Below are 12743 nucleotides of genomic sequence, written 5' to 3' on the forward strand. Positions count from 1 at the left end.
TGAAACCATACACTTCACTTCTTTTATATCTTCAGCGTTTGTTTTCATTCTGGTCTTGAACGTCATTCTGGAACAGCTGGAGCCTGTGATCAGTTTGGTGATCATTTGGGTGCTTCAGCACTCTGTGGTCTCCGAGGGGATTCTGGGAGGCCGAGGCAGCGTGCAGGAACCTCGTGCCAAGAAGGCTGCGAGCTGTTGTTTGACTCCATTTCGATGATTAAATGGAGAGGGCGGGCGGGGTGGGGGGGGGAGCCGGGGCAGGCAAGAAGGGGAGCGGAGGAGAAGATGGCAGATGGAGAGGTAGGTGTGAGGGAGAAGGAGGAAGGAGAGGGGTAAAGAAGAGGATAAGAGGTCTATGATATGAGGCACTTGGAGTTGGAACAAAGTCACAGACGTCTACATCAGAGCCATTATCAGAGGTGGATGAACTAGTTGTGAGAGAGAGAGAGAGAGAGCAAGAGAGAGAGCGCGAGAGAGCAGGTTACCTGGGGGAATTGTGTCTGGAAGGCTGTGCCTTGCCCAGAAGGAAGCAAAGGTGCCTTTCCTCAGCCGTACATCATGATGGCCAGTCAGGAGGTTAGACACAGGGCAGGATGGAGAATTAAACTGATGAAGAGCAGGGACACAGGGTGACCTCAGGAAAGCACTCTCCCAGTCGGTGATTGGTTCAGCCACTGCATGGAACGCAGTGCACTGGACGGGAAGACTTTGCTGGTGGTTTGCCAGTTGTTGTCTGTTTATGTGGAGTTTTATTTATTGCTTCTATTGTATTTCTTTATTTTCAAGAAGGGGTTGTCATGGTAACTTGGTGGTTAGCACAACGCCTTACAGTACCCGCAGCCAGAGTTCAATTCTCGCCACTGTCCATAAGGAGTTTGTACGTTCTCCCCGTGACTGTGTGGGTTTCCTCTGGGTGCTCCAGTTTCCTCCCACAGTCCAAAGTTGTAACAGTCGATAGGTTAATTGGTCATTGTAAATTGTCCTATTGAGGGACAAAATGAGGGGAGACCTTTTCGAACAAGGGTAAGGAGGAATTTTTTTTTTTTTAGCCAGAGTGCAGTAAATCTGTGGAATGCTCTGCCACAGACTGCGGAGGAGGCCAAGTCTGTGGGTATATTTAAGGCAGAAGTTGATCGTCTCCTGATCAGTCAGGACATCAAAGGATATGGTGAAAAGGCAGGTGTATGGGGTTGAGTGGGATCTGGGATCAGGCAGAGCAGACTCGATGGGCTGAATGGCCTAATCCTGGCCCCATGATTAGGTTAGGGTTAAATCAGAGGTTGTGTACTGCATCTCAGTTAGTCACTCAGTAATCACATAGTAGTATATGGTAACTTGTACGGACTTTGATAGTAAATTTACTTCGAACTTCATCTATGACCCTGATGGCAGGAAGGTCAAAGGGGAAAGGACACACATTGTACCTCCTGCACTTGTGTGGGACAGGTGCTATAAGCCCGGAGCCCTGAAACTTTCAGTTTTTCTTGCCATTTCCTGGCGTTTACCAATTTTACACAATCATTAAACCATTCTCCAGTTACCGTCGAGCCCTCCCCATCCCCTTCATCGGTCACTCTTACCGATGAGATCGACTGGAATGTTGGTGTTCCCCACGATCCAATCAAACCACTCGGACAGCACTGCGTAATCCACCGCGGGCATTATGGAGCTGAGGAGAGCGAAGATGATTTCGATTCAGGATATGTTGGTGCTGGAAGTGTGACGGCACTTGCAGGCTGCCCCCAGGTTGTTAACGCAAAGGATGTACACACAATCAATAAACTGGAATCAAACCTGCATCTCAAATGTTCCATTATTCCGAGGCTGTTCCCTCTAACCCTAGACTCTCCATCTGATAGAAACATCCCCACCACGACCAGTCTATCCAGGCCTTTCAGTAATAGGTAGATTTCAATGGGATCAGTCTCTGGTATCTGAACTCCAATTGGTATAAGCCCAGATGTCAGACATCCCTCATACGTTAACCCTTTCAGTTCATTCTTGTGAACCTCCATAGAACTGTCTTCAGGCCCAGCGCACCTTTCCTTAGATACGGTACCAAACTGGCTTTCACAAAGTTATGAGATGCACAGGTAAGAGTAGATAACACAAAACTCAGACACAAGAGCTTTGCTCAGCCAAGCTCTCTTCTTGCGCTGCATCAGGAAGAAGGTACAGGAGCCTCAGGACCTACACCACCAGGTTCAGGAACAGTTATTATCCCTCAAACATCGGGATTTTGAACCACTGGGGATAACTTCATTCACCCCATCACTGAACAGTTCCTATAACCTATGGACTCATTTTCAAGGACTCTTCACCTCATGTTCTCAATATTTAGTGCTTATTATATTTACTATTTTTATTTTTTCCTGCTCTATCATATTTGCCCACGTTATTGTTTTTTGCCCGTTGGTGGCAGTCTTTCATTGATTCTATTATCTTTCTAGTATTTACTGTGAATGCCCACAAGCAAATGAACCCCAGGGTTGTGTATGGTGACATACATGTACTTTGATAATAAATTTAATTTGAACTCTGCTCGACCAGCTGAGGTCCCCCAGCAGTTTGTTGCTCCAGATGCCGCAAACAAATAACTGTGTCACCTTGTTACTGGGCAAATTTCGATTTATTTATCCATTTGTTTGTTTGTTTAGAGAACAACAGGCCTTTCTGGCCCAACGTGCCGCACTGCCCAGCAATTTCCAATGACTGATTAACCTACTAACCGCTATGTCTTTAGACTGTGGGAGGAAACCCGTGTGGGTGCAAGGAGAGCGTACAAACTTGCTCACAGACAGTGACGGGAAATGAACACGGATCTGACGGCTATGCTACCTTGCACCCCACCCCCCGCCCCCAGTGGGAGGTTGTCAGGAGAATAGGATTGAGAGGGAATAATGAATGAGCTGTGATCAAATGGCAGAGCACCCAGAGAAAACCCACCCATTCCACAGGGAGCTCGTAGAAACTCCTTGGAGAGGATGCCAGAATTGAACTCTGATGCTACACAACTATGGAACTCTCCCAGCCTAGGTCATACTATGCTTCACAAGCACAAGGATGTGAAAATAACAAGGCTGAGCACTACAGCACAGAAACAGGCCCTTTGGCCCATCTAATCCATGCTGAACCCCTCCTATCCAACTACTTATCCAAACTTTTCTTAAATGCTGCAATCAAACCTGCATCCACCACTTCTGCTGGCAACTCGTCCCACTCTCTGAGTGGAGAAATGCCCACCTTACTTGAACAAAACCAATCACCGATACAGCGGGTCCCCAGCTCGCTGTTTCTTCTCTCACACTCACCAGCACCACACCTACAATTTCCACACCCCTGAGAAGCTAAGCTCACTGCCAGCACATGATCCTGTTTCATTGGGATCAGATCAGATCAGAAAAGCAGGCAATTCAACCAGTTGTAGTGACAGGGGTGTCAGTATGTGTCAACCTGGGTGACGAGGGAGTGATGGGACCAGGCTTCTTGGCCACAACTGCTTACCTCTGGTAGTGGTTCTCCACAAAGACGTACTTGGCACTGTAGATGGATCTCTCCATCATTCGAACCGGCAGTGTCTAAAGACAAATATTACAAAGAATTACAAAAAGTTGCATGAGCCGGAATGTTTCTCTCTGGAGTGACGAAGGGTGAGAGGTGATTTGACAGAGGTATACAAGAAGCAAAGGTGGAAATGGTTAATACAAGAGGCAGAATATCTTCATCTTCTCCAGCACAGCCCTCACCTCTGGCATCACGTTCTCGCCATTGACCTGGATCGGAATATCTGGCTGATTCCTCAGAGCGACATGGAGGACAGCCCGGTTCTGGGGTGGGAGGGAAGGAAGCAATGGGAGTCATGTTACAGGAGGGAGAGCAGAGATCCCTCAAAGTTGCGGTGCATGTTGATAGGGTAGTTAAGATGATGTATGGCGTGTTGACTTTCATTGGTCAGGGGATTGGGTTTAAGGGTCATTTGGTAATGTTGCGGTTCGATAAGATCCTAGTTAGACCACATTTGGAATATTGTGTTCAGTTCTGGTCACCTCATTATAGGAAGGATGTGGAAACTTTAGAGAGGGTGCAGAGGAAATTTACCAGGATGCTATTTGGATTAGAGAGTGTTTCTCATGAAGAAAGGTTGAGTGAACTAGGGCTGTTCTCTTTGGAGTGAAGGAGAATGAGAGGTGACTTTATAGAGGTGTACACGATAACAAGAGGCATAGATCGAGTGGACTGCCAGAGACTTTTCCCCAAGGTGGGAATGGCTGATACAAGAGGCACAATTTAAGGTGGCTGGAGGGAAGTGTCGTTGGATTTTTTTTTTTAAAACAGAGTGGTGAGTGTGTGGAACACACTGCCAGGGTGGTGGTGGCAGCACCACATTAGGAACATTTAAGCACATGAATGTAAGGAAAATGGAGGGTTATAGGCTGGGTACGAGGGAAGTGTTAAATTGATTGTGGAGTAAAATAAAAGGTCATGGGCCAAAGGACCTGTACTGTTCTATGTTGTATCTTCACCTTTCTAAAATGCCTAAGCCTCTCCAAACCTCTCTGCTCGTCAAGATCCCGCAGTTCTGCCAACACGCTTGTTAATTTTAATTTGAATAGCACACAGTGCTGGAGGAACTCAGCAGGTCAGGCAGCATTTAAGGAGGGGAATAAACAGCTGATATTTGGGACCGAGACTCTTCATTGGGATACCTTGGCCCAAAACCTCAACGTGTACCGATGAAGGGTTTTGTCCCGAAACACTGACTGTTTATTCCTCTTCGTAGATGCTGCCTGACTTACTGAGTTCCTCCAGCATTTTGCGTTGTGTTGCTCTAGATTTCCAGCATCTGAAGAATCTTTTAATTTGAATTTTTTTTAAACATCGCCATCCATTTACTCAGTAGAACTGAGTACATTTCTAAACACAGTCCAACTTTGATTAACTTCTACACACAATCAGTTGGTCAAAATAGCACTTTAAAATTTTTTGTGTATTATATGGACATACCCGAGGCCGAGTGTGTTGCTGTAACATCGTGAGTTGTACGTAGGTCTGTAACGTAATCGCCCAGCGTGAGGGATCTTCGTACATGAGGCCCTGCCAATGAATAGATGCGAACAGATTGAGGGTTATGTTTACCATGCATCATCAAATGACTCATTCCATCGCCGATTTCACTTGTATAAACATCCTTCTGGAGAACTCGAAAGCTCAAGAGCAAAAATCACAAACCACGCCATCTGAAAACTTTCTTCCCCAAGGCAGTTAATCTGATCATTCTTGTAAACTACCTCCACACACCCCCCTCTATCCATTACTTATCTATTGCACAGTAAACACTTTAAACCATTGTTTATAAAGCTGCCTACACTTTCAATACAGACTGGTATTCAAGCACATTTTATTCCATAGCCATACTTTAACCTCTAACTTTATTTTAAATATAACTTCTCTGTTCTCTATAATAGTTGAATGTCTTTTGTTGCATGTCAGCCCCTGACCCACACACTACAGAAAATTGCTAACACATGTAAATGTATACTCTTCCTCGATTTCATTAGGCAGAATTCAACCTACATGGTCCTCCGGATGATTCTGGAGTGATTCCACTCATTTAGCAATCATGACTGCAAACACTGTCGCTCTCACGCTCCCTGAATTCTGGCAGGACCACGCCACCGTTTGGTTCGCTCAGGCAGAGACCCAGTTCGCAATGCGGCGAATCGCGCAAGACGACATGAAACGTTAACACGTCGTTGCAGCGTTAGCCAGCTCTACAGTGACCAGGGTGCTGAGCGTTCTACAGTATCCCTGGAAGTCGGCAGGTACGAGACTCTTAAGCAACTCCTTCTGGAGACTTCCGAACTTTCCGAGTCTGAGCACACCTGTCGGCTCTCCCACTGCCCCGTTTAGAACTCCAAGCCGTCGGAGTTGATGGACCACATGTTGTCCCTCCTAGGCAGACATCAGCCGTGTTTTATCTTCAGTGAGCGTTTCCTGCAACAACTCGCAGGTGAGGTGCGGTCGGCTCCGGCTGGCTCTGCCCTCACAGACCCCTGGGCTCTAGTGAGAGAGGCCGAGAAGGTGTTTTCCGTCACTGTGCGACCATACGGCTGGATGGCTTCACCAGCTGAACACGAGACAATCACGGCGGCTCCACGATGGTCTCCCACCCTGTGTTTCTACCACGCGAGGTTCTGGCCAAGAGCTGAGGAGTGCCGCCCACCCTGCGGGTTCGAGGAGTCGGGAAACGGAACGACCGATGCCAGTTCGCTGCTATGGGCATCAGCAGATCAGACAGTTTGTTGTTAGTTACAGACTCTGTTTCCGGGCGCTGTCTCCTCTGTGACACGGGCACTCAGCTGAGTGCCCTGCCTAAATCTAAACTGGACATATGAACTGGGGAACATGGACCGTCCCTCCAGGCTGCAAACAGAAGCACAATCCGGATTTTGGGTAAGCGTGAGATGGCGTTGTGCTTCGGTGGGTAAAAGTTCCGCTGGAACTTTCTGTTGGCGGCAGTGGCTACACCCCTGCTGGGAGTTGATTTCCTCTGTACCAGCACCAGCCTTCTCGTTGACGTCCAGAACCGGCGCCTCATCAATACGGAGACGTTCTACTCCCTCATCAATACAGAGACTTTCCATTCCCCATCAATACAGAGACTTTCTACTCCCTCGTCAATACGGAGACTTTCTACTCCCCAGTCAATACAGAGACTTCCTACTCCCCGGTCAATACAGAGACCTTCTACCCCCTCATCAATACAGACTTTCTACTCCCTCGTCAATATAGAGTCTTTCTACTCCCCCGTCAATACAGAGACTTTCTACTCCCCCGTCAATACAGAGATTTTCTACTCCCCCGGTCAATACAGAGACTTTCTACTCCCCCGTCAATACAGAGACTTTCTACTCCCTCGTCAATACAGCGACTTTCTACTCCCTCTCCACGACACTCAACACGACTGGCACTTCACAGCTGTCCAGTGCCCTTTCCACCTCCGACGACTTCCTCCGCCTCCTCGCTGAGTTCCGGGACCTTCTGCTCCTCCACCACTAAACACGGGAGCACCACATCCTCACCACCAGCCTGCCCGTTGTGCCCATGCCAGGCGCCTCAACCCAGAAAACTAGCCGCTGCCAAGGCTGAGTTTGACGCCATGGAGCACCAGGCAGGACACCGTCTGGCATTTCAGCAGCCCCTAGGCTTCCCTCTCCACCTCGTGGAGACCGGGGGGTAGGGGGGGAGGGGGTGGGCGGCATCCATGTGGCGTTTACCACCGCCTCAATGATGCCACGACCCCTCACCAATACCCGATCCCTCACATCCGGGATTTCTCTGCCCGCTGGGCAGGGAAGATTATTTTCTCGAAGGAGGACCTTGCTCACGGTTGTCACCAGATCCCTGTCCACCGAGTGACATCCCTAAAACCACTGTTCTTCCACCATTTGGTTTGGTTCAGTTCCCTCGAATCCCATTCGGGCTGAAGAACGCGGCCCAGACCTTTCAGCGCCTCATGGACAGTGTTCTCAGGAATTTGCCATTGCTGTTTGTTTACCTAGATGACATTTTGGTAGTCAGCTTTTCTAGGGACAACACCTCTTACACTTGAGAACCCCTTTCAGCACAGTCTCATCGACAACCCAGCGAAGTGCCAGTTTGGGCTGTCCGTGGTTGATTTCCCTAGACACCGCGTCAATGCAGCAGGGGCAGTTCCCCCACCGGCTAAAGTTGAGGCCATTAAGTGTTTCCCTCGGCCAGTCAGCGTTAAGGCCCTGCAGGAGTTTCCGTGCATGGTGAACTTTTATCACCGTTTTGTCCACCTCCTCGACAGGCCTTTAAGGGAAAAGCGGTCAAGCACACCGTGGACTGGACACAGGAAAGGTCCAAGGCATTCCTGGATACTAAGCAGGCATTGTGTACTAGAATGCTGCTGGCACACCCCCTCCCAGTCGCACCGCGCGCTCTCACCACGGATGTGTCCGATTGCGCGGTCGGCGCGGTGCATGAGCAGCTGGTCAACGGCGCTTGGCAGCCTCTCGCCTTTTTGTAGCCGTCAGCTTTGCCCCTGCAAATGCAAGTACAGCACGTTCGACCGTGAGCTTCTCAGCCTGCGCTTGGCAGTGCTCATTTTCGTTTTCTCCTAGAGGGCCGTCCACACGGCTTTTGTGGATCATAAGCCCGTAACATTCGCCACGGCTAAGGTCTCTGAACCTTGGTCTGCTCGACAGCAGCGCCATCTTTCTTTTATTTCAGAGTTCAGCACGGACATCCAGCACGTCGTGGGAAGTGTAACCTCGTGGCTGACCACCTCTCCCGGTCTTTCACTGGTGGGCGTGGACTACACTCCGATGGCGGCAGACCAGGTTTCAGACCCGAGTGTGCAGGCAGAGGCTTGAATGAAAGCCACTCAGGGTGCATGTCTCAGCAACCGCTGATGGTGGACAAACGGCCGTGGGTCATGTTGGGCTTGAGGACGGTCCCTAAGACAGATCTTCACTCCTCTTCTGCGGAGCTCGTTTTTGGCCAACCCGTCCAGGTGCCGGGAGAGTTTCTCCCAACATCCACCTTCCCACGGTCCGCTTCGCAGCAGCCGCCAGCTTTTATGGACAGCACCAAAACTTTTGTTCCAGTGCCCATGACACAGGCCACACGCCACACACAATGTCGCCATTTGTGTGCGGGGCAAAATAAAGTGTAATTACATTTGATTTTTGTCAACACTCCTACAATGCCAAATTTAAATGATAATTGGTTTCAAGGAAAGAGCTTTTGACCAGAGGTTCCAACAATTGTCTCTCTCTCTCTCTGTTCCCCTGTGTCTCTGTCTCCCTCCGTTCCCCTGTGTCTCTGTCTCCCTCCGTCCTCATCTCTCTCTAACTCAGCGCTAACCCCAACCCAGCCAGAGTTGATACCCCCCACCCCCCATTAAGAAATTGTCCCTTTTTATACCCATCAAAACCCCTTACCCTGGTACTTTCCCACAATAGAAACATAGAAAATAGGTGCAGGAGTAGGCCATTCGGCCCTTCAAGCCTGCACCGCCATTCAGTATGATCATGGCTGATCATCCAACTCAGAACCCTGCACCTGCCTTCTCTCCATACCCCCTGATCTCTTCAGCCACAAGGGCCATATCTAACTCCCTCTTAAATATAGCCAATGAACTGGCCTCAACTGTTTCCTGTGGCAGAGAATTCCACAGATTCACCACTCTCTGTGTGAAGAAGTTTTTCCTCATCTCGGTCCTAAAAGGCTTCCCCTTTATCCTCAAACTGTGACCTATCGTTCTGGACTTCCCCAACATCGGGAACAATCTTCCTGCATCTAGCCTGTCCAATCCCTTTAGGATTTTATACGTTTCAATAAGATCCTCCCTCAATCTTCTAAATTCCAACGAGTACAAGCCTAGTTCATCCAGTCTTTCATCATATGAAAGTCCTGCCATCCCAGGAATCAATCTGGTGAACCTTCTTTGTACTCCCTCTCTGGCAAGAATGTCTTTCCTCAGATTAGGGGACCAAAACTGCACACAATACTCCAGGTGTGGTCTCACCAAGGTTTTGTACAACTGCAGGAGTACCTCCCTGCTCCTGTACTCGAATCCTCTTGCTATGAATGCCAGCATACCATTTCATACCTGCACAATGATCTCACCTTCCCCTAACAAACATGAATTCATCATGATCTACTCTCACAGCTGTAGACTTGAACTCCTATTTTCTCTAAACATTCCCACTTCGAGGCTAACACTATCTTGTCTTACAAGCCCATTTTATTTCAGCATATACCAAGGAGTAATCACATTTAACTCCTGCCTTACACATCTGCATCCTTTTCTGATCCTGTGTATTGGTGCCTCCGTACCAGACAACGAGGCAGCCAGACCGAATGCTCTCCAAAGATACATCTGTGGAAATCTGCTAGTCTTTAGAGGCATACCAGACCTCCTCAAACTCCTGATGAAATATAGCTGCAGTCGGGTCTTCTCTGGCACTTCATGACCTGCCAAAACTGGGTGCTTGAGACCTTTGGATAGATGTTGGTGTGCTTCTGAAGGTAGGGGTAATGCCCTGGCTGATATTTTTACTGTTATGCTGTATGTATTTCACTTAGCAGTTCAGTAAGAGCTGCTGCTCTGCTATCAGCCCGTTTGGGTTATTGTTGAAGATAAGGGATGATCCAATTAGAATGGTGGAACTGGGGGGAGGTTTTTCCAGTGAGGGACACTGAGGTTGGGCTTGGGGATTTTGTTCGGAGGGAGATAGAGAGAGAAGATGCTGGACAGAACAAGTTGTAGGACCTGGAGCCGGACTGTGATTCGATGAGACCGGGGCGATGATTGATTGTGCATCTGTGAATATGGTGAAAAGTTGAGCTCCAACTTGTGCACATTTGACTGTTTAATTAAAATGGGCCATTTTCTTTTTGTCTTTGTTTACTAACCGTTTAGTTAAGATTCATAAATATAATTCCTTTAATCATGTGCAGTGTACCAACTGTCAATTCGTGGCACTAATTTGTAACAGGGTAGCAAATGACAGAGCATCCATGCAAACTGGGATTTGAGATGGGAGAGCTGCCTCGATCTCCTGAGTCTGGCAGGATCGAAGAGCGTCTTCCCTGGACATACGCAGCCAGGAAAACAGCAGTTTTCACAGGGGAGATACAGGATGGACATTGCCAATGGCCAATAAGTTCCAAAACAGAGGCTCAGTGCTGCCCTCCCCCGGAGTGTGTCGCTCGGTACTGACCCCCCCCCACCCCCCCGAGTGTGTCGCTCAGTACTGACCCCCCCCCCCAGAGTGTGTCGCTCGGTACTGACCCCCCCCCACCCCCCAGAGTGTATCTGCTCGGTACCGACCCCCCCACCCTTGTGTCCGCTCAGTACTGACACCCCCACCCCGAAAGTGTGTCTGCTTGGTACCGATTCCCCCCCCCCCCGGAGTGTCCGCTCCGTACTGACTCTCTCCCCCCCCCGGAGTGTGGCTGCTCGGTACCGATCCCCCCACCCCCCCCGGAGTGTCTGCTCTGTACTGACCCCCTCCCCCCGAGTGTCCGCTCGGTACTGACCCCCCCACCCGCCTCCCCGGAGTGTGTCGCTCAGTACCGACCCCCCCCACCCCCCAGAGTGTGTCTGCTCGGTACCGACCCCCCCCCCGGAGTGTGTCGCTCAGTACCGACCCCCCACCCCCCCCCCGGAGTGTGGCTGCTCGGTACCGACCCCCCCACCTCCCCCCCGGAGTGTCCGCTCAGTACTGACCCCCTCCCCCCCCCGGAATGTGTCCGCTCGGTACTGACCCCCCCCCACCCCCCAGAGTGTGTTTGCTCGGTACCGAACCCCCCACCCCTCCCGGAGTGTCCGCTCGGTACTGACCCCCTCCCCCCGAGTGTCCGCTCGGTACTGACCCCCTCCCCCCGAGTGTCCGCTCGGTACTGACCCCCTCCCCACCCCCCAGAGTGTGTCTGCTCGATACCGACCCCCCCCAACCCCCCAGAGTGTCTGCTCGGTACTGACCCTCCCCCCCCCCGGAGTGTGTCCGCTCAGTACTGACCCCCCCACCCCCCGGAGTGTGTCTCTGCTCGGTACCGACCCCCCCCCCCCCCCCCCCCGCAGTGTCCGCTCGGTACTGACCCTCCCCCCCCCGTGTCCGCTCGGTACGGACCACCCCACCCCCGCCGGAGTGTGTCTGCTTGGTACCGATTCCCCGCCTCCCCCCGGAGTGTGTCCACTCAGTACTGACCCCCACCCCCGTGTCCGCTCAGTATTGACCCTCCTCCCACCCCCCGGAGTGTGTCTGCTCGGTACCGACCCCCCCCACCCCCCCCACAGTGTCCGCTCGTTACTGACCCTCCCCCCCCGAGTGTGTCTGCTCAGTACTGACCCCCCCCCCCGGAGTGTGTCGCTCGGTATCGACCCCCCGGAGTGTGTCTGCTCAGTACTGAACCCCCCCCCACCCCCCGGGATGCATCTGCTTAGTGGAAGAACAAGCTGGACCAGGACTAATTACAGTCCTGCCCCTCAAGGACTTGGGGTTTTATTTTTTCTTCTTTGTGTCTGTTCTCTGAAACAAGAGCCAAACGTGCTATTCGTGCTGTGTGCGCTGGTAATGTGATTTGCACCTTGGCCCAGAGGAATGCTGTTTCGTTCGGCTATATTCATGTATGGTTGAATGACAATTAAACTTGAACTTGACTTCACGTTTCTGTATCTCCTGCCTGATGGTAGCTGTGAGAAGATGGCATGGCCTGGATGGTGGGGATCTTCAATAATAGAAGTTGCCTTCTTGAAGCAACATTTCCTGTAGAAATTGCCAACGATGATGAGGGACGTGCCTGTGAGGTTTTGGGCAGAGTTCACTCGTTTCTGAAACTTCTTGCGTTCCTGTACACGCAGTTCCCCCTTTTAGATTCTGAAGCTCCTCTCATTTCCCCTGAGCTTGCTGACACATCCACCCACCCCCTCAAGCACCCAAGTCAACACCCTTGTCCTTACCAGTAGGTTGTGGTTCCAGATGTTCCTCCATTTTGAGACCGGCTCCAGAAGAACCTGAGACAATCCAGAGGAAAACACAAGTTTATATGGCTGGCAGAGTAAGAGGCCAAGAGTGAGAAGTCAGGAGAGTGGGCTTGAGAGGGATAATAAATCAGCCATGATAGAATGGCAGAGCAAACTCGATGGGCTGAATGGCCTAATTCTGGTCTTATGTCTTATGGACATGGTTTTCAGACTCAGAACAGTG

At 50.5% G+C, this 12743-nt stretch overlaps 1 protein-coding gene across 1 annotated transcript in view; it reads right to left on the reverse strand.

The window, feature by feature from the left end:
- tk2 (thymidine kinase 2) overlaps positions 1-12743 on the reverse strand; it is a 41589-nt gene that overhangs the window by 9347 nt on the left and 19499 nt on the right. Inside the window, exons 4-7 of the mRNA XM_063067237.1 lie at positions 12497-12550; positions 5005-5094; positions 3505-3578; positions 1581-1669 (exon numbers count right to left, since the gene is read on the reverse strand). Of these exons, the coding sequence (XP_062923307.1) occupies positions 1581-1669; positions 3505-3578; positions 5005-5094; positions 12497-12550 (307 nt within the window). The remainder of the gene's footprint in view (positions 1-1580; positions 1670-3504; positions 3579-5004; positions 5095-12496; positions 12551-12743) is intronic.

The sequence above is a fragment of the Mobula hypostoma genome, chromosome 14 (assembly GCF_963921235.1).
Source record: "Mobula hypostoma chromosome 14, sMobHyp1.1, whole genome shotgun sequence".
Classification (NCBI taxonomy): Eukaryota; Metazoa; Chordata; class Chondrichthyes; order Myliobatiformes; family Myliobatidae; genus Mobula; species Mobula hypostoma.